This window comes from Narcine bancroftii, unplaced genomic scaffold, assembly GCF_036971445.1.
Source record: "Narcine bancroftii isolate sNarBan1 unplaced genomic scaffold, sNarBan1.hap1 Scaffold_602, whole genome shotgun sequence".
In the NCBI taxonomy this organism is placed as follows: domain Eukaryota; kingdom Metazoa; phylum Chordata; class Chondrichthyes; order Torpediniformes; family Narcinidae; genus Narcine; species Narcine bancroftii.
In genome coordinates, this window is record NW_027212132.1 from 25,030 (window position 1) to 43,710 (window position 18,681).

Consider the following 18,681-nt stretch of genomic DNA (forward strand, 5'->3'; position numbering starts at 1 on the left):
CAATGAGTAGTGGTTGTTCCCAATGAGTAGTGGTTGTTCCCAATGAGTAGTGGTTGTGCCCAATGAGTAGTGGTTGTGCCCAATGAGTAGTGGTTGTGCCCAATGAGTAGTGGTTGTGACCAATGAGTAGTGGTTGTGCCCAATGAGTAGTGGTTGTGCCCAATGAGTAGTGGTTGTGACCAATGAGTAGTGGTTGTGACCAATGAGTAGTGGTTGTGACCAATGAGTAGTGGTTGTGACCAATGAGTAGTGGTTGTGACCAATGAGTAGTGTTGTTACCCATGAGTAGTGGTTGTTACTCATGAGTAGTGGTTGTTCCCAATGAGTAGTGGTTGTGACCAATGAGTAGTGGTTGTGCCCAATGAGTAGTGGTTGTTACCAATGTGTAGTGATTGTGCCCAATGTGTAGTGGTTGTGCCCAATGAGTAGTGGTTGTGACCAATGAGTAGTGGTTGTGCCCAATGAGTAGTGGTTGTGCCCAATGAGTAGTGGTTGTGACAAATGAGTAGTGGTTGTGACAAATGAGTAGTGGTTGTGACCAATGAGTAGTGGTTTTGCCCAATGAGTAGTGGTTGTGACCCATGAGTAGTGGTTGTGCCCAATGAGTAGTGGTTGTGACCAATGAGTAGTGGTTGTGCCCAATGAGTAGTGGTTGTGACCAATGAGTAGTGGTTGTGACCAATGAGTAGTGGTTGTGACCAATGAGTAGTGGTTGTGCCCAATGAGTAGTGGTTGTGCCCAATGAGTAGTGGTTGTTACCCATGAGTAGTGGTTGTGCCCCATGAGTAGTGGTTGTGCCCAATGTGTAGTGGTTGTTACCCATGAGTAGTGGTTGTGCCCAATGAGTAGCGGTTGTGACCAATGAGTAGTGGTTGTGACAAATGAGTAGCGGTTGTGACCAATGAGTAGCTGTTGTGACCACTGAGTAGTGGTTGTGCCCAATGAGTAGTGGTTGTGCCCAATGAGTAGTGGTTGTGACCAATGAGTAGTGGTTGTGCCCAATGAGTAGTGGTTGTGACCAAAGAGTAGTGGTTGTTCCCAATGAGTAGTGATTGTGACCAATGAGTAGTGGTTGTGACCAATGAGTAGTGGTTGTGACCAATGACTAGTGGTTGTGCCCCATGAGTCGTGGTTGTGACCAATGAGTCGTGGTTGTGACCAATGAGTCGTTGTTGTGACCAATGAGTAGTGGTTGTGACCAATGAGTAGTGGTTGTGACCATAGAGTAGTGGTTGTGACCCATGAGTAGTGTTTGTGACCCATGAGTAGTGGTTGTGCCCAATGAGTAGTGGTTGTGACCCATGAGTAGTAGTTGTGCCCAATGAGTAGTGGTTGTGACCAATGAGTAGTGGTTGTGACCAATGAGTAGTGGTTGTGACCAATGACTAGTGGTTGTGCCCAATGAGTAGTGTTTGTGCTCAATGAGTAGTGGTTGTGACCAATGAGTAGTGTTTGTGACCCATGAGTAGTGGTTGTGCCCAATGAGTAGTGGTTGTGACCAATGAGTAGTGGTTGTGACCAATGAGTAGTGGTTGTGACCAATGAGTAGTGGTTGTGACCCATGAGTAGTGGTTGTGACCAATGAGTAGCGGTTGTGACCAATGAGTAGTGCTTGTGACCACTGAGTAGTGCTTGTGACCCATGAGTAGTGGTTGTGACCCATGAGTAGTGTTTGTGACCCATGAGTAGTGGTTTTGACCCATGAATAGTGGTTGTGACCAATGAGTAGTGGTTGTGACCAATGAGGAGTGGTTGTGCCCAATGAGTAGTGGTTGTGACCAATGAGTAGTGGTTGTGCCCAATGAGTAGTGGTTGTGCCCAATGAGTAGTGGTTGTGACTAATGAGTAGTGGTTGTGCCCAATGAGTAGTGGTTGTGCCCAATGAGTAGTGGTTGTGACCAATGAGTAGTGGTTGTTCCCAATGCGTAGTGGTTGTTCCCAATGAGTAGTGGTTGTGCCCAATGAGTAGTGGTTGTGCCCAATGAGTAGTGGTTGTGCCCAATGAGTAGTGGTTGTGACCAATGAGTAGTGGTTGTGCCCAATGAGTAGTGGTTGTGCCCAATGAGTAGTGGTTGTGACCAATGAGTAGTGGTTGTGACCAATGAGTAGTGGTTGTGACCAATGAGTAGTGGTTGTGACCAATGAGTAGTGGTTGTGACCAATGAGTAGTGTTGTTACCCATGAGTAGTGGTTGTTACTCATGAGTAGTGGTTGTTCCCAATGAGTAGTGGTTGTGACCAATGAGTAGTGGTTGTGCCCAATAAGTAGTGGTTGTTACCAATGTGTAGTGATTGTGCCCAATGTGTAGTGGTTGTGCCCAATGAGTAGTGGTTGTGACCAATGAGTAGTGGTTGTGCCCAATGAGTAGTGGTTGTGCCCAATGAGTAGTGGTTGTGACAAATGAGTAGTGGTTGTGACAAATGAGTAGTGGTTGTGACCAATGAGTAGTGGTTGTGACCCATATGTAGTGGTTGTGCCCAATGAGTAGTGGTTGTGACCAATGAGTAGTGGTTGTGCCCAATGAGTAGTGGTTGTGACCAATGAGTAGTGGTTGTGACCAATGAGTAGTGGTTGTGACCAATGAGTAGTGGTTGTGCCCAATGAGTAGTGGTTGTGCCCAATGAGTAGTGGTTGTTACCCATGAGTAGTGGTTGTGCCCAATGAGTAGTGGTTGTGCCCAATGTGTAGTGGTTGTTACCCATGAGTAGTGGTTGTGCCCAATGAGTAGCGGTTGTGACCAATGAGTAGTGGTTGTGACAAATGAGTAGCGGTTGTGACCAATGAGTAGCTGTTGTGACCACTGAGTAGTGGTTGTGCCCAATGAGTAGTGGTTGTGCCCAATGAGTAGTGGTTGTGACCAATGAGTAGTGGTTGTGCCCAATGAGAAGTGGTTGTGACCAATGAGTAGTGTTTGTGCCCAATGAGTAGTGGTTGTGCCCAATCAATAGTGGTTGTGCCCAATGAGTAGTGGTTGTGCCCAATGAGTAGTGGTTGTGACCAATGAGTAGTGGTTGTGACCAATGAGTAGTGGTTGTGCCCAATGAGTAGTGGTTGTGACCAATGAGTAGTGGTTGTGCCCAATGAGTAGTGGTTGTGACCCATGAGTAGTGGTTGTGCCCAATGAGTAGTGGTTGTGCCCAATGAGTAGTGGTTGTGACCAATGAGTAGTGGTTGTGCCCAATGAGTAGTGTTTGTGCTCAATGAGTAGTGGTTGTGACCAATGAGTAGTGTTTGTGACCCATGAGTAGTGGTTGTGCCCAATGAGTAGTGGTTGTGACCAATGAGTAGTGGTTGTGACCAATGAGTAGTGGTTGTGACCAATGAGTAGTGGTTGTGACCCATGAGTAGTGGTTGTGCCCAATGAGTAGTGGTTGTGCCCAATGTCGTGTTTGTGACCAATGAGTAGTGGTTGTGACCAATGAGTAGTGGTTGTTCCCAATGAGTAGTGATTGTGACGAATGAGTAGTGGTTGTGACCAATGAGTAGTGGTTGTGCCCAATGAGTAGTGGTTGTGACCAATGAGTAGTGGTTGTGACCAATGAGTAGTGGTTTGGCCCAATGAGTAGTGGTTGTGACCAATGAGTAGTGGTTGTGACCAATGAGTAGTGTTCGTGCCCAATGAGTAGTGGTTGTGACCAATGAGTAGTGTTTGTGACCCATGAGTAGTGGTTGTGACCCATGAGTAGTGGTTGTGCCCAATGAGTAGTGGTTGTGACCAATGAGTAGTGGTTGTGACCAATGAGTAGTGGTTTGGCCCAATGAGTAGTGGTTGTGACCAATGAGTAGTGGTTGTGACCAATGAGTAGTGTTCGTGCCCAATGAGTAGTGGTTGTGACCAATGAGTAGTGTTTGTGACCCATGAGTAGTGGTTGTGACCCATGAGTAGTGGTTGTGCCCAATGAGTAGTGGTTGTGACCAATGAGTAGTGGTTGTGCCCAATGAGTAGTGGTTGTGCCCAATGAGTAGTGGTTGTGACCAATGAGCAGTGGTTGTGACCAATGAGTAGTGGTTGTGCCCAATGAGTAGTGGTTGTGACCAATGAGTAGTGGTTGTGCCCAATGAGTATTGGTTGTGACCAATGAGTAGTGTTTGTGCCCAATGAGTAGTGGTTGTGCCCAATGAGTAGTGGTTGTGCCCAATGAGTAGTGGTTGTGACCAATGAGTAGTGGTTGTGACCAATGAGTAGTGGTTGTGACCAATGAGTAGTGGTTGTGCCCAATGAGTAGTGGTTGTGACCAATGAGTAGTGGTTGTGACCAATGAGTAGTGGTTGTGACCAATGAGTAGTGGTTGTGCCCAATGAGTAGTGGTTGTGCCCAATGAGTAGTGGTTGTGCCCAATGAGTAGTGGTTGTGCCCAATGAGTAGTGTTTGTGCCCAATGAGTAGTGGTTGTGCCCAATGAGTAGTGGTTGTGACCAATGAGTAGTGGTTGTGACCAATGAGTAGTGGTTGTGCCCAATGAGTAGTGGTTGTGCCCAATGAGTAGTGGTTGTGACCAATGAGTAGTGGTTGTGACCAATGAGTAGTGGTTGTGCCCAATGAGTAGTGGTTGTGACCCATGAGTAGTGGTTGTGCCCAATGAGTAGTGGTTGTGACCCATGAGTAGTGGTTGTGCTCAATGAGTAGTGGTTGTGACCCATGAGTAGTGTTTGTGACCCATGAGTAGTGGTTGTACCCAATGAGTAGTGGTGGTGACCAATGAGTAGTGGTTGTGACCAATGAGTAGTGGTTGTGACCCATGAGTAGTGGTTGTGCCCAATGAGTAGTGGTTGTGCCCAATGAGTAGTGGTTGTGACCAATGAGTAGTGGATGTGCCCAATGAGTAGTGGTTGTGACCAATGAGTAGTGGTTGTGCCCAATGAGAAGTGGTTGTGACCAATGAGTAGTGGTTGTGCCCAATGAGTAGTGGTTGTGCCCAATGAGTAGTGGTTGTGACAAATGAGTAGTGGTTGTGACAAATGAGTAGTGGTTGTGACCAATGAGTAGTGGTTTTGCCCAATGAGTAGTGGTTGTGACCCATGAGTAGTGGTTGTGCCCAATGAGTAGTGGTTGTGACCAATGAGTAGTGGTTGTGCCCAATGAGTAGTGGTTGTGACCAATGAGTAGTGGTTGTGACCAATGAGTAGTGGTTGTGACCAATGAGTAGTGGTTGTGCCCAATGAGTAGTGGTTGTGCCCAATGAGTAGTGGTTGTTACCCATGAGTAGTGGTTGTGCCCAATGAGTAGTGGTTGTGCCCAATGTGTAGTGGTTGTTACCCATGAGTAGTGGTTGTGCCCAATGAGTAGCGGTTGTGACCAATGAGTAGTGGTTGTGACAAATGAGTAGTGGTTGTGACCAATGAGTAGCTGTTGTGACCAATGAGTAGTGGTTGTGCCCAATGAGTAGTGGTTGTGACCAATGAGTAGTGGTTGTGACCAATGAGTAGCGGTTGTGCCCAATGAGTAGTGGTTGTGACCAATGAGTAGTGGTTGTGCCCAATGAGTAGTGGTTGTGACCCATGAGTAGTGGTTGTGCCCAATGAGTAGTGGTTGTGCCCAATGAATAGTGGTTGTGACCAATGAGTAGTGGTTGTGCCCAATGAGTAGTGTTTGTGCTCAATGAGTAGTGGTTGTGACCAATGAGTAGTGTTTGTGACCCATGAGTAGTGGTTGTGCCCAATGAGTAGTGGTTGTGACCAATGAGTAGTGGTTGTGACCAATGAGTAGTGGTTGTGACCCATGAGTAGTGGTTGTGCCCAATGAGTAGTGGTTGTGCCCAATGTAGTGTTTGTGACCAATGAGTAGTGTTTGTGACCAATGAGTAGTGGTTGTTCCCAATGAGTAGTGATTGTGACCAATGAGTAGTGGTTGTGACCAATGAGTAGTGGTTGTGACCAATGACTAGTGGTTGTGCCCCATGAGTCGTGGTTGTGACCAATGAGTCATGGTTGTGACCAATGAGTCGTTGTTGTGACCAATGAGTAGTGGTTGTGACCAATGAGTAGTGGTTGTGACCAATGAGTAGTGGTTGTGACCCATGAGTAGTGTTTGTGACCCATGAGTAGTGGTTGTGCCCAATGAGTAGTGGTTGTGACCCATGAGTAGTGGTTGTGCCCAATGAGTAGTGGTTGAACCAATGAGTAGTGGTTGTGACCAATGAGTAGTGGTTGTGACCAATGACTAGTGGTTGTGCCCAATGAGTAGTGGTTGTGACCAATGAGTAGTGGTTGTGACCAATGAGTAGCGGTTGTGACCAATGAGTAGTGCTTGTGACCACTGAGTAGTGCTTGTGACCCATGAGTAGTGGTTGTGACCCATGAGTAGTGTTTGTGACCCATGAGTAGTGGTTTTGACCCATGAATAGTGGTTGTGACCAATGAGTAGTGGTTGTGACCAATGAGGAGTGGTTGTGCCCAATGAGTAGTGGTTGTGACCAATGAGTAGTGGTTGTGCCCAATGAGTAGTGGTTGTGCCCAATGAGTAGTGGTTGTGACTAATGAGTAGTGGTTGTGCCCAATGAGTAGTGGTTGTGCCCAATGAGTAGTGGTTGTGACCAATGAGTAGTGGTTGTTCCCAATGAGTAGTGGTTGTTCCCAATGAGTAGTGGTTGTGCCCAATGAGTAGTGGTTGTGCCCAATGAGTAGTGGTTGTGCCCAATGAGTAGTGGTTGTGACCAATGAGTAGTGGTTGTGCCCAATGAGTAGTGGTTGTGCCCAATGAGTAGTGGTTGTGACCAATGAGTAGTGGTTGTGACCAATGAGTAGTGGTTGTGACCAATGAGTAGTGGTTGTGACCAATGAGTAGTGGTTGTGACCAATGAGTAGTGTTGTTACCCATGAGTAGTGGTTGTTACTCATGAGTAGTGGTTGTTCCCAATGAGTAGTGGTTGTGACCAATGAGTAGTGGTTGTGCCCAATGAGTAGTGGTTGTTACCAATGTGTAGTGATTGTGCCCAATGTGTAGTGGTTGTGCCCAATGAGTAGTGGTTGTGACCAATGAGTAGTGGTTGTGCCCAATGAGTAGTGGTTGTGCCCAATGAGTAGTGGTTGTGACAAATGAGTAGTGGTTGTGACAAATGAGTAGTGGTTGTGACCAATGAGTAGTGGTTTTGCCCAATGAGTAGTGGTTGTGACCCATGAGTAGTGGTTGTGCCCAATGAGTAGTGGTTGTGACCAATGAGTAGTGGTTGTGCCCAATGAGTAGTGGTTGTGACCAATGAGTAGTGGTTGTGACCAATGAGTAGTGGTTGTGACCAATGAGTAGTGGTTGTGCCCAATGAGTAGTGGTTGTGACCCATGAGTAGTGGTTGTGACCCATGAGTAGTGGTTGTGCCCAATGAGTAGTGGTTGTGCCCAATGAGTAGTGGTTGTGCCCAATGAGTAGTGGTTGTGACAAATGAGTAGTGGTTGTGACAAATGAGTAGTGGTTGTGACCAATGAGTAGTGGTTTTGCCCAATGAGTAGTGGTTGTGACCCATGAGTAGTGGTTGTGCCCAATGAGTAGTGGTTGTGACCAATGAGTAGTGGTTGTGCCCAATGAGTAGTGGTTGTGACCAATGAGTAGTGGTTGTAACCAATGATTAGTGGTTGTGACCAATGAGTAGTGGTTGTGCCCAATGAGTAGTGGTTGTGCCCAATGAGTAGTGGTTGTTACCCATGAGTAGTGGTTGTGCCCCATGAGTAGTGGTTGTGCCCAATGTGTAGTGGTTGTTACCCATGAGTAGTGGTTGTGCCCAATGAGTAGCGGTTGTGACCAATGAGTAGTGGTTGTGACAAATGAGTAGCGGTTGTGACCAATGAGTAGCTGTTGTGACCACTGAGTAGTGGTTGTGCCCAATGAGTAGTGGTTGTGCCCAATGAGTAGTGGTTGTGACCAATGAGTAGTGGTTGTGCCCAATGAGTAGTGGTTGTGACCAAAGAGTAGTGGTTGTTCCCAATGAGTAGTGATTGTGACCAATGAGTAGTGGTTGTGACCAATGAGTAGTGGTTGTGACCAATGACTAGTGGTTGTGCCCCATGAGTCGTGGTTGTGACCAATGAGTCGTGGTTGTGACCAATGAGTCGTTGTTGTGACCAATGAGTAGTGGTTGTGACCAATGAGTAGTGGTTGTGACCATAGAGTAGTGGTTGTGACCCATGAGTAGTGTTTGTGACCCATGAGTAGTGGTTGTGCCCAATGAGTAGTGGTTGTGACCCATGAGTAGTAGTTGTGCCCAATGAGTAGTGGTTGTGACCAATGAGTAGTGGTTGTGACCAATGAGTAGTGGTTGTGACCAATGACTAGTGGTTGTGCCCAATGAGTAGTGTTTGTGCTCAATGAGTAGTGGTTGTGACCAATGAGTAGTGTTTGTGACCCATGAGTAGTGGTTGTGCCCAATGAGTAGTGGTTGTGACCAATGAGTAGTGGTTGTGACCAATGAGTAGTGGTTGTGACCAATGAGTAGTGGTTGTGACCCATGAGTAGTGGTTGTGACCAATGAGTAGCGGTTGTGACCAATGAGTAGTGCTTGTGACCACTGAGTAGTGCTTGTGACCCATGAGTAGTGGTTGTGACCCATGAGTTGTGTTTGTGACCCATGAGTAGTGGTTTTGACCCATGAATAGTGGTTGTGACCAATGAGTAGTGGTTGTGACCAATGAGGAGTGGTTGTGCCCAATGAGTAGTGGTTGTGACCAATGAGTAGTGGTTGTGCCCAATGAGTAGTGGTTGTGCCCAATGAGTAGTGGTTGTGACTAATGAGTAGTGGTTGTGCCCAATGAGTAGTGGTTGTGCCCAATGAGTAGTGGTTGTGACCAATGAGTAGTGGTTGTTCCCAATGCGTAGTGGTTGTTCCCAATGAGTAGTGGTTGTGCCCAATGAGTAGTGGTTGTGCCCAATGAGTAGTGGTTGTGCCCAATGAGTAGTGGTTGTGACCAATGAGTAGTGGTTGTGCCCAATGAGTAGTGGTTGTGCCCAATGAGTAGTGGTTGTGACCAATGAGTAGTGGTTGTGACCAATGAGTAGTGGTTGTGACCAATGAGTAGTGGTTGTGACCAATGAGTAGTGGTTGTGACCAATGAGTAGTGTTGTTACCCATGAGTAGTGGTTGTTACTCATGAGTAGTGGTTGTTCCCAATGAGTAGTGGTTGTGACCAATGAGTAGTGGTTGTGCCCAATAAGTAGTGGTTGTTACCAATGTGTAGTGATTGTGCCCAATGTGTAGTGGTTGTGCCCAATGAGTAGTGGTTGTGACCAATGAGTAGTGGTTGTGCCCAATGAGTAGTGGTTGTGCCCAATGAGTAGTGGTTGTGACAAATGAGTAGTGGTTGTGACAAATGAGTAGTGGTTGTGACCAATGAGTAGTGGTTGTGACCCATATGTAGTGGTTGTGCCCAATGAGTAGTGGTTGTGACCAATGAGTAGTGGTTGTGCCCAATGAGTAGTGGTTGTGACCAATGAGTAGTGGTTGTGACCAATGAGTAGTGGTTGTGACCAATGAGTAGTGGTTGTGCCCAATGAGTAGTGGTTGTGCCCAATGAGTAGTGGTTGTTACCCATGAGTAGTGGTTGTGCCCAATGAGTAGTGGTTGTGCCCAATGTGTAGTGGTTGTTACCCATGAGTAGTGGTTGTGCCCAATGAGTAGCGGTTGTGACCAATGAGTAGTGGTTGTGACAAATGAGTAGCGGTTGTGACCAATGAGTAGCTGTTGTGACCACTGAGTAGTGGTTGTGCCCAATGAGTAGTGGTTGTGCCCAATGAGTAGTGGTTGTGACCAATGAGTAGTGGTTGTGCCCAATGAGAAGTGGTTGTGACCAATGAGTAGTGTTTGTGCCCAATGAGTAGTGGTTGTGCCCAATCAATAGTGGTTGTGCCCAATGAGTAGTGGTTGTGCCCAATGAGTAGTGGTTGTGACCAATGAGTAGTGGTTGTGACCAATGAGTAGTGGTTGTGCCCAATGAGTAGTGGTTGTGACCAATGAGTAGTGGTTGTGCCCAATGAGTAGTGGTTGTGACCCATGAGTAGTGGTTGTGTCCAATGAGTAGTGGTTGTGCCCAATGAGTAGTGGTTGTGACCAATGAGTAGTGGTTGTGCCCAATGAGTAGTGTTTGTGCTCAATGAGTAGTGGTTGTGACCAATGAGTAGTGTTTGTGACCCATGAGTAGTGGTTGTGCCCAATGAGTAGTGGTTGTGACCAATGAGTAGTGGTTGTGACCAATGAGTAGTGGTTGTGACCAATGAGTAGTGGTTGTGACCCATGAGTAGTGGTTGTGCCCAATGAGTAGTGGTTGTGCCCAATGTCATGTTTGTGACCAATGAGTAGTGGTTGTGACCAATGAGTAGTGGTTGTTCCCAATGAGTAGTGATTGTGACGAATGAGTAGTGGTTGTGACCAATGAGTAGTGGTTGTGCCCAATGAGTAGTGGTTGTGACCAATGAGTAGTGGTTGTGACCAATGAGTAGTGGTTTGGCCCAATGAGTAGTGGTTGTGACCAATGAGTAGTGGTTGTGACCAATGAGTAGTGTTCGTGCCCAATGAGTAGTGGTTGTGACCAATGAGTAGTGTTTGTGACCCATGAGTAGTGGTTGTGACCCATGAGTAGTGGTTGTGCCCAATGAGTAGTGGTTGTGACCAATGAGTAGTGGTTGTGACCAATGAGTAGTGGTTTGGCCCAATGAGTAGTGGTTGTGACCAATGAGTAGTGGTTGTGACCAATGAGTAGTGTTCGTGCCCAATGAGTAGTGGTTGTGACCAATGAGTAGTGTTTGTGACCCATGAGTAGTGGTTGTGACCCATGAGTAGTGGTTGTGCCCAATGAGTAGTGGTTGTGACCAATGAGTAGTGGTTGTGCCCAATGAGTAGTGGTTGTGCCCAATGAGTAGTGGTTGTGACCAATGAGCAGTGGTTGTGACCAATGAGTAGTGGTTGTGCCCAATGAGTAGTGGTTGTGACCAATGAGTAGTGGTTGTGCCCAATGAGTATTGGTTGTGACCAATGAGTAGTGTTTGTGCCCAATGAGTAGTGGTTGTGCCCAATGAGTAGTGGTTGTGCCCAATGAGTAGTGGTTGTGACCAATGAGTAGTGGTTGTGACCAATGAGTAGTGGTTGTGACCAATGAGTAGTGGTTGTGCCCAATGAGTAGTGGTTGTGACCAATGAGTAGTGGTTGTGACCAATGAGTAGTGGTTGTGACCAATGAGTAGTGGTTGTGCCCAATGAGTAGTGGTTGTGCCCAATGAGTAGTGGTTGTGCCCAATGAGTAGTGGTTGTGCCCAATGAGTAGTGTTTGTGCCCAATGAGTAGTGGTTGTGCCCAATGAGTAGTGGTTGTGACCAATGAGTAGTGGTTGTGACCAATGAGTAGTGGTTGTGCCCAATGAGTAGTGGTTGTGCCCAATGAGTAGTGGTTGTGACCAATGAGTAGTGGTTGTGACCAATGAGTAGTGGTTGTGCCCAATGAGTAGTGGTTGTGACCCATGAGTAGTGGTTGTGCCCAATGAGTAGTGGTTGTGACCCATGAGTAGTGGTTGTGCTCAATGAGTAGTGGTTGTGACCCATGAGTAGTGTTTGTGACCCATGAGTAGTGGTTGTACCCAATGAGTAGTGGTGGTGACCAATGAGTAGTGGTTGTGACCAATGAGTAGTGGTTGTGACCCATGAGTAGTGGTTGTGCCCAATGAGTAGTGGTTGTGCCCAATGAGTAGTGGTTGTGACCAATGAGTAGTGGATGTGCCCAATGAGTAGTGGTTGTGACCAATGAGTAGTGGTTGTGACCAATGAGTAGTGGTTGTGACCAATGACTAGTGGTTGTGCCCAATGAGTAGTGGTTGTGACCAATGAGTAGTGGTTGTGACCAATGAGTAGTGGTTGTGACCCATGAGTAGTGGTTGTGACCCATGAGTAATGGTTGTGACCCAGGAGTAATGGTTGTGCCCAATGAGTAGTGGTTGTGACCAATGAGTTGTGGTTGTGACCAATGAATAGTGGTTGTGACCAATGAGTAGTGGTTGTGACCAATGAGTAGTGGTTGTGCCCAATGAGTAGTGGTTGTGCCCAATGAGTAGTGGTTGTGCCCAATGAGTAGTGGTTGTGCCCAATGAATAGTGGTTGTGACCAATGAGTAGTGGTTGTGCCCAATGAGTAGTGGTTGTGACCAATGAGTAGTGGTTGTGACCAATGAGTAGTGGTTGTGACCAATGAGTAGTGGTTGTGACCAATGAGTAGTGGTTGTGTCACTGAGTAGTGGTTGTGCAAATGAATAGTGACCAATGTGTATTGGTAATGACCAATGGTAATGGTTGTACCCATTGACTAGTTGTTGTACCCAATGATTGGTGACCAATGAGTAGAGGTAGTGCATGGCTCCATGTAAAAGGGCCTGGGGTTGTGTGTGATGTGTATCTTCTCTGAGAAGAAACCTGAAATCTAACTCCTGCTCCTTCTGTTGCAGGTATTTCACTGCGTGCACTTTGAGTGTCCGGCCCAGAACCAGGTGCAGCAGCCTTGTGAGGCTTGGCCCGGAGGCAGGGCTGAAGCAGGCAGCAGGGCCTCACCGGGGCTGCGGTCTCAGGGCACGCTCTTGGTGGCCAGGCCGGAGTGCAGACGATGAACCTGGCAGAACATCCCTGCTGATGCCAATCGTTGCCATTATGGGAGCCTTCCAGGGGAATCCTTTCATCAAACCAGCTGAACCCTGAGAGACTGAACTCTGTGCCACTCCCTCTCTCCGTGTGGTCAGGCTAGCTGGTGCAGAACCTCATCACTGCATCCCCAAGAGCTGGCCTGAGCCTGGGGTTCTGCTCAGCCAGCCGTCTGTTCTGGGCTTGAGTGATTTGAGCACGGTCTTGTGAGGAGGAAGTGCAGTGGTACCTTGACAAGGAGCAGGCGGGAGCTGCTGCAATAGATGGGCTGGAGGCCCACCTGTCTCCAGCCATTCCAACACTGCCCCTTGTCTCACCCACTGGAAACAAACTATCCCCCAGGAGCCGCACCCTGCTGGGGACATCTCCCTGACCATCCTTCTTTCCCCAGGAGCCCCACTCTGCTGAGGATGTCTCCCTGACCACCCTCCCTTCCCCACATGCCCTTCCCTGCTGGGGATGTCTCCCTGACCACCCTCCCTTCACCACGTGCCCCACCCTGCTGGGGACCTCTCCCTGACCATCCTCCCTTTCCCACATGCCCTTCCCTGCTGGGGACATCTCCCTGACTACCCTCCCTTCACCACATGCCCCACCCTGCTGGGGACATCTCCATGACCACCCTCCCTTCCCCATGTGCCCCACCCAGCTGTGGACGTCTCCCTGACCACCCTCCCTTCACCACGTGCCCCACCCTGCTGCGGACCTCTCCCTGACCATCCTCCCTTCCCCACATGCCCTTCCCAGCTGGGGACATCTTCCTGACCACCCTCCCTTCCCCACGTGCCCCACTCTGCTGGGGACCCTGAGCACCCTCCCTTCCCCATGTGCCCCACCCTGCTGTGGTTGTCTCCCTGACCATCCTCCCTTCCCCACATGCCCCAACCTGCTGGGGACGTCTCCCTGACCATCCTCCCTTCCCACAAGCCCACCCTGCTGGGAACGTCTCCCTAACCACCCTCCTTTCCCCACATGCCCCACCCTGCTGGGAACATCTCCCTAACCACCCTCCTTTCCCCACATGCCCCAACCTGCTGGGTACGTCTCACTGACCACCCTCCCTTCCCCACGTGCCCCACCCTGCTGGAGACGTCTCCCTGACCACCCTCCCTTCCCCATGTGCCTCACCCTGCTGGGGACGTCTCCCTGACCACCCTCCCTTCCTCATGTGCCCCACCCTGCTGGGGACGTCTCCCTGACCACCCTCCCTTCTCCACATGCCCTTCCCTGCTGGGGACGTCTCCCTGACCATCCTCCCTTCTCCATGTGCCTCACCCTGCTGGGGGTGTCTCCTTGACCACCCTCCCTTCCCCACGTTCCCCAACCTGCTATAGACGTCCCCAACACCATCCTCCCCCATGAACCCCATGGACTTCCCCATGACCATCTTCGTTTCCCCACGAACCCCATGGAGATCCCCATGACCAACCTCCCTTCCCCATGTGCCCCAGTCTGCTGGGTATGTCTCCTTTTTCTCCTTCGTGGTAGGGTGAAAATTCCTTCGCCAGAACCTACATCCTTCAGTTTGTGTTACCCTGGACTTATTTTCTGGAGAGTTTGCATGAGAGCTCTGTTGATTATTTATGTTATATAACAAGCCATGAAAGTCTTTCCATGTGAAGTATGTGTGTGTGGTGTCTTTCTAAAAGCAGGCGTTCGCAGCTACCTGTATTTCCCAGGCTTTCTAACGTCAAAACTCGTGTTGACCCCGACCAGTGGTTCACTTTCCGAGTCCCCTACCAGTATTTCACTTGTTGAAAGTAGGAAGGGATTGATGGAGCAGCAGATAAGTGCAGGCACGTTACTATGGAGACAAAACACGAGAAGGGAGTGAACACAGAGCTGCAGACCTTGTATTTAAATGCTCGCAGTGTGGGGAATAAGGGAGGTGACCTTGTGGTGGGTCTGGAAGTTGGCAGGTATGACGTAGTGGCCATCATGGAGTCGAGGCTGAAAGACTGCAGCGGGGAACTAAATGTCCATGGAAACACAAGTGTATCAGGAGGCAGAGGGACTGGATGGTTCTGCTGGTTACAAATGGAACTCAATCCTGGGAGAGAGGAGACATTGGACCAGAAGATGTAGAATCCCTGTGAGTCGAGTTAAGAAACGTCAAGGGGAAATAGACCCTTGATTTATATACAGGCCTCCAACCATTGGTCAGGATGGGGCGTGCAAACTCCAGAGGGGGATAGAGAAGGAATGCAGAAAGGAACATAGGAATATAGGAAGTAGGAACAGGAGGAGGCCAAAAATGGCCCATTGAGCCTGCTCCGCCATTTAATACGATCATGGCTGATCTAATTTATGACTTAACTCCACCTACCTGCCTTCTCCCCATATCCCCTAATTCCTCTATCATGTAAAAATTTATCTAACCGAATTTTAAATATGTTTAATGAGGCAGCCTCAACCACTTCCCTGGTTAGAGAATTCCAAACATTCACTACTCTCTGGGAAAAACTATTTTTCCTCATCTCTATCCTAAATCTAATTCCCCGAATCTTGAGACTGTGTCCTCTCTTTTTAGTTTCCCCGGCCAGCTCAAAAAACCTTCCTACATCTATCCTATCCATACCCTTCATAATCCTATATGTTTCTATAAGATCTCCTCTCATTCTTCTGAACTCGAGCAAATACAATCCTAGACGATTTAATCTTTCATCATAAGTCAACCCCTTCATCCCAGGGATCAACCTAGTAAACCTCCTCTGGACCGTCTCCAAAGCCAGTATATCCTTCCTCAAATATGGAGGCCAGAACTGGACTCAGTACTCCAGGTGCGGTCTCACCAGTACCTTGTACAGTTGCAACATGACCTCCCTACTCCTGAATTCAATTCCTCTCGCGATGAAGGCCAACATTGCATTTGCCTTCTTAATAACCTGCTGCACCTGCAACCTAACTTTTTGCGATTCATGCACAAGCCCTCCCAAGTCCCTCTGCACAACAGCATGCTGTAGTTTTTCACCCTTTAAATAATATTCAGCTCTTTTATTTTTCTTGCCAAAGTGGATAACCTCACACTTACTAACATTGTACTCCATCTGCCAGACCTTTGCCCACTCATCCAGCTTAACTATGTGCAGACTCTCCACATCCTCATTACAATTTCCTCTTCCACTCAATTTGGTGTCATCCGCAAACTTGGCTACACCACATTTTGTCCCTTCCTCCAAGTTATCAATGTAAATGATGAACAGTTGTGGGCCTAACACCGACCCCTGTGGCACCCCACACCACTCTCTGCCAACCTGAAAAACTCCCATTTATCCCGACTCTCTGCCTCCTGTCAGACAACCAATTTTCAATCCAGGCCAATAGACTTCACTGGACTCCACTTTCCTGTAACTTACTGATAAGTCTCTTGTGCGGCTCCTGGAAATCCAAATATACAACATCAACCTGTTCCCCTCTATCCACCGCACCCATTATATCCTCAAAGAATCCTAACAAGTTTGTCCTTCCCTTTCTAAAACCATGCTGCGTCTGCCTGATTGAACCCTTAAGATCCAAAAGTTTCACTATTTCATCTTTAATGACGGCTTCAAGCATTTTTCCAACTACAGACGTCAAGCTAATTGGCTGATAATTTCCAGTCTTCAGCCTACATCCCTTCTTAAAAAGTGACGTGACATTTGCTGTCTTCCAGTCTGCCGGGACCTGCCCAGAATCCAAGGAATTTTGGTCTCTGACCACCAATGCAACAACTATAACTTCAGCCATTTCCTTCAGAACCCTTGGATGCATATCATCAGGACCAGGTGATTTGTCTGGCTTTAGTCCCATTAGTTTCTCCATCACTACTTCCTTTGTAACAACTATTTTATCAAGGCCCTCCCCAACATTCACATCCTTGACTCCGCATTTGGGCATGCTGGACGTGTCTTCCATCGTGAAGACTGACACAAAATATTTGTTTAATGCCTCGGCCATTTCCTCATTTTTTGCTACCAGTTTTCTTTTCTCATCCTCCAAGGGTCCTATGTTAACTCTGGCCACCCTTTTCCGTTTTATATATTTATAAAATTTTTTGCTTTCAGTTTTTATATTTTGTGCCAATTTACTTTCATAATCCTTTTTCCCATTTCTTATTACCCGCTTTGTAACCCCTTGTTGTCTCTTAAAGTTTTCCCAATCTTCCAGTTTCCCACTGCTCTTTGCAGCTTTGTACACCTGCACCTTCAATTTTATACTCTCCTTTATTTCCTTTGTTAACCACGGTTGATTTTTCCCTCCCTTGCTGCCCTTTTTCGTGACCGGAATCTATTTTTGTTGAGCATTACAAAATATTTCTTTGAAAATCTTCCACTGTTCCTCAACTGTTTCATCAATGAGCCTGTGCTCCCAGTCCACTCTGCCCAATTCCTCCCTCATCCTATGGGAGTCACCCCTGTTGAAGCATAATATATTCGTTTTAGATCTAACTATTTCCCCTTCCATCTGAATGAGAAATTCAATCCTACGATGATCGCTATTTCCCAGATGCTCTTGACTATTACATCGTTTACTCTACCTATCTCATTGCACAACACTAGATCCAGGAGAGCATTTTCTCTTGTGGGTTCCTTAACATGCTGCTCAAGAAAGCTATTGCGGATGCATTCTATGAAGTCCTCTTCCAGACTCGCACGGCCATCTCGATTTTCCCAATCCCCCATGACGACTGCTGTATCATTATTACATGCCTCACTTATCTCTATTTATTTCCTGTGCCACTAAACTGTTGTTATTTGGTGGGCGATAGATAACACCCTCCCTGGTCAGGGCAAGGTTACATCCTCGCGGGGGATTTCAATATGCAGGGTGGTTGGGAAAACCAGGTTGATGCTGGATCCCAAGGGAAGGAATTGATCAGATGCCTTTAGGATGGCTTCTCAGAACAACCTGTGGCTGAGCTGACCAGAGAGATGGCAATTCCGGATGGAGTGTTGGGTAATGAACGAGAGTTGAGGGGGCTGAAGATCGGGGAACCCTTGGGAGGCAGTGATCATAATGTGGTAGAATTTGCCCTGCAGAATCTAAAACCAGATGTGTCAGTGGGATAAAGGGAATGATAGAGGTGAGGGGAGAGGGACTGTCCAACGGTGAGCAGCAGTAGGCCCTGTGGACACCACTGATCACTGGCAGCACCAAGTCCTGTGGATCCCCACAGGTCACCAGCAGCACCAAGCCTTGTGGACACCCCACTGGTAAAACAGCAGCACCAAGCCCTGTGGACCCCAACTGGTCAACAGCAGAACCAAGCCCTGTGGATCCCCACTGGTCAATGGCAGCACAGAGCCCTGAGGATCCCCACTGGTCACCAGCAGCACCAAGCTCTGTGGACACCCCACTGGTCAACAGCAGCAACAAAAACCTGTGGACACCCAACTGGTCAATGGCAGAACCAAGCCCTGTGGATCCCCACTGGTCAACAGCAGCACCAGGCCCCGTGGAGACCCCACTGGTGAACAGCAGCACCAAGCCCTGTGGATCCCCACTGGTCAATAGCAGGACCAAGCCCTGTGGATTCCCAGTGGTCAACAGCAGCACCAAGCCCTGTGGACCCTCCACTGGTCAATGGCAGCACCAAGCCCTCTGGACAACCCACTGGTTAACAGCAGAACCAAGCCCTGTGGATCCCCACTGGTCTTTTTTCTTAAATTTTTTTATTTTTCACACCATAAACCACATTGACTATGATACATACATTTTCCTTTTCAAATATATACAGTGTCATTTTCTCCCCCCTCCCTCCTCCCATTCCACCCTCCGTACCTCCCCCCCTATTCATTTAAAGTACAGAATCTAAGATACATTAAACCCATCAAACAATGTTATCATTCAATAAAAATAAACAAGAAATTCCACTGAGTCAATTCTTTTCATTCCCTTCTCCTTTCGTTATTTTAGGTGGTAGATGTCCCCGGTAGGTTTTCTCTATTGTGTTTCATGTATGGCTCCCATATTTGTTCAAATATATCAATATTATTTCTTAAATTATATGTTATTTTTTATAATGGAATACATTTATTCATTTCTATATACCATTGTTGTATTTTCAAATTATCTTAATTTCCAGGTTGACATAATACATTTTTTTG

General features: G+C 47.7%; 1 protein-coding gene across 1 annotated transcript in view; it reads left to right on the plus strand.

The window, feature by feature from the left end:
* Nucleotides 1-14,216, plus strand: part of LOC138751019 (BTB/POZ domain-containing protein 9-like) — a 35,489-nt gene extending 21,273 nt beyond the window's left edge. Inside the window, exon 5 of the mRNA XM_069913119.1 lies at nt 12,406-14,216. Coding sequence (XP_069769220.1) covers nt 12,406-12,564 — 159 coding nt within the window. The 3' untranslated portion in view covers nt 12,565-14,216. The remainder of the gene's footprint in view (nt 1-12,405) is intronic.
* The last annotated feature ends 4,465 nt before the right edge of the window (nt 14,217-18,681 follow it).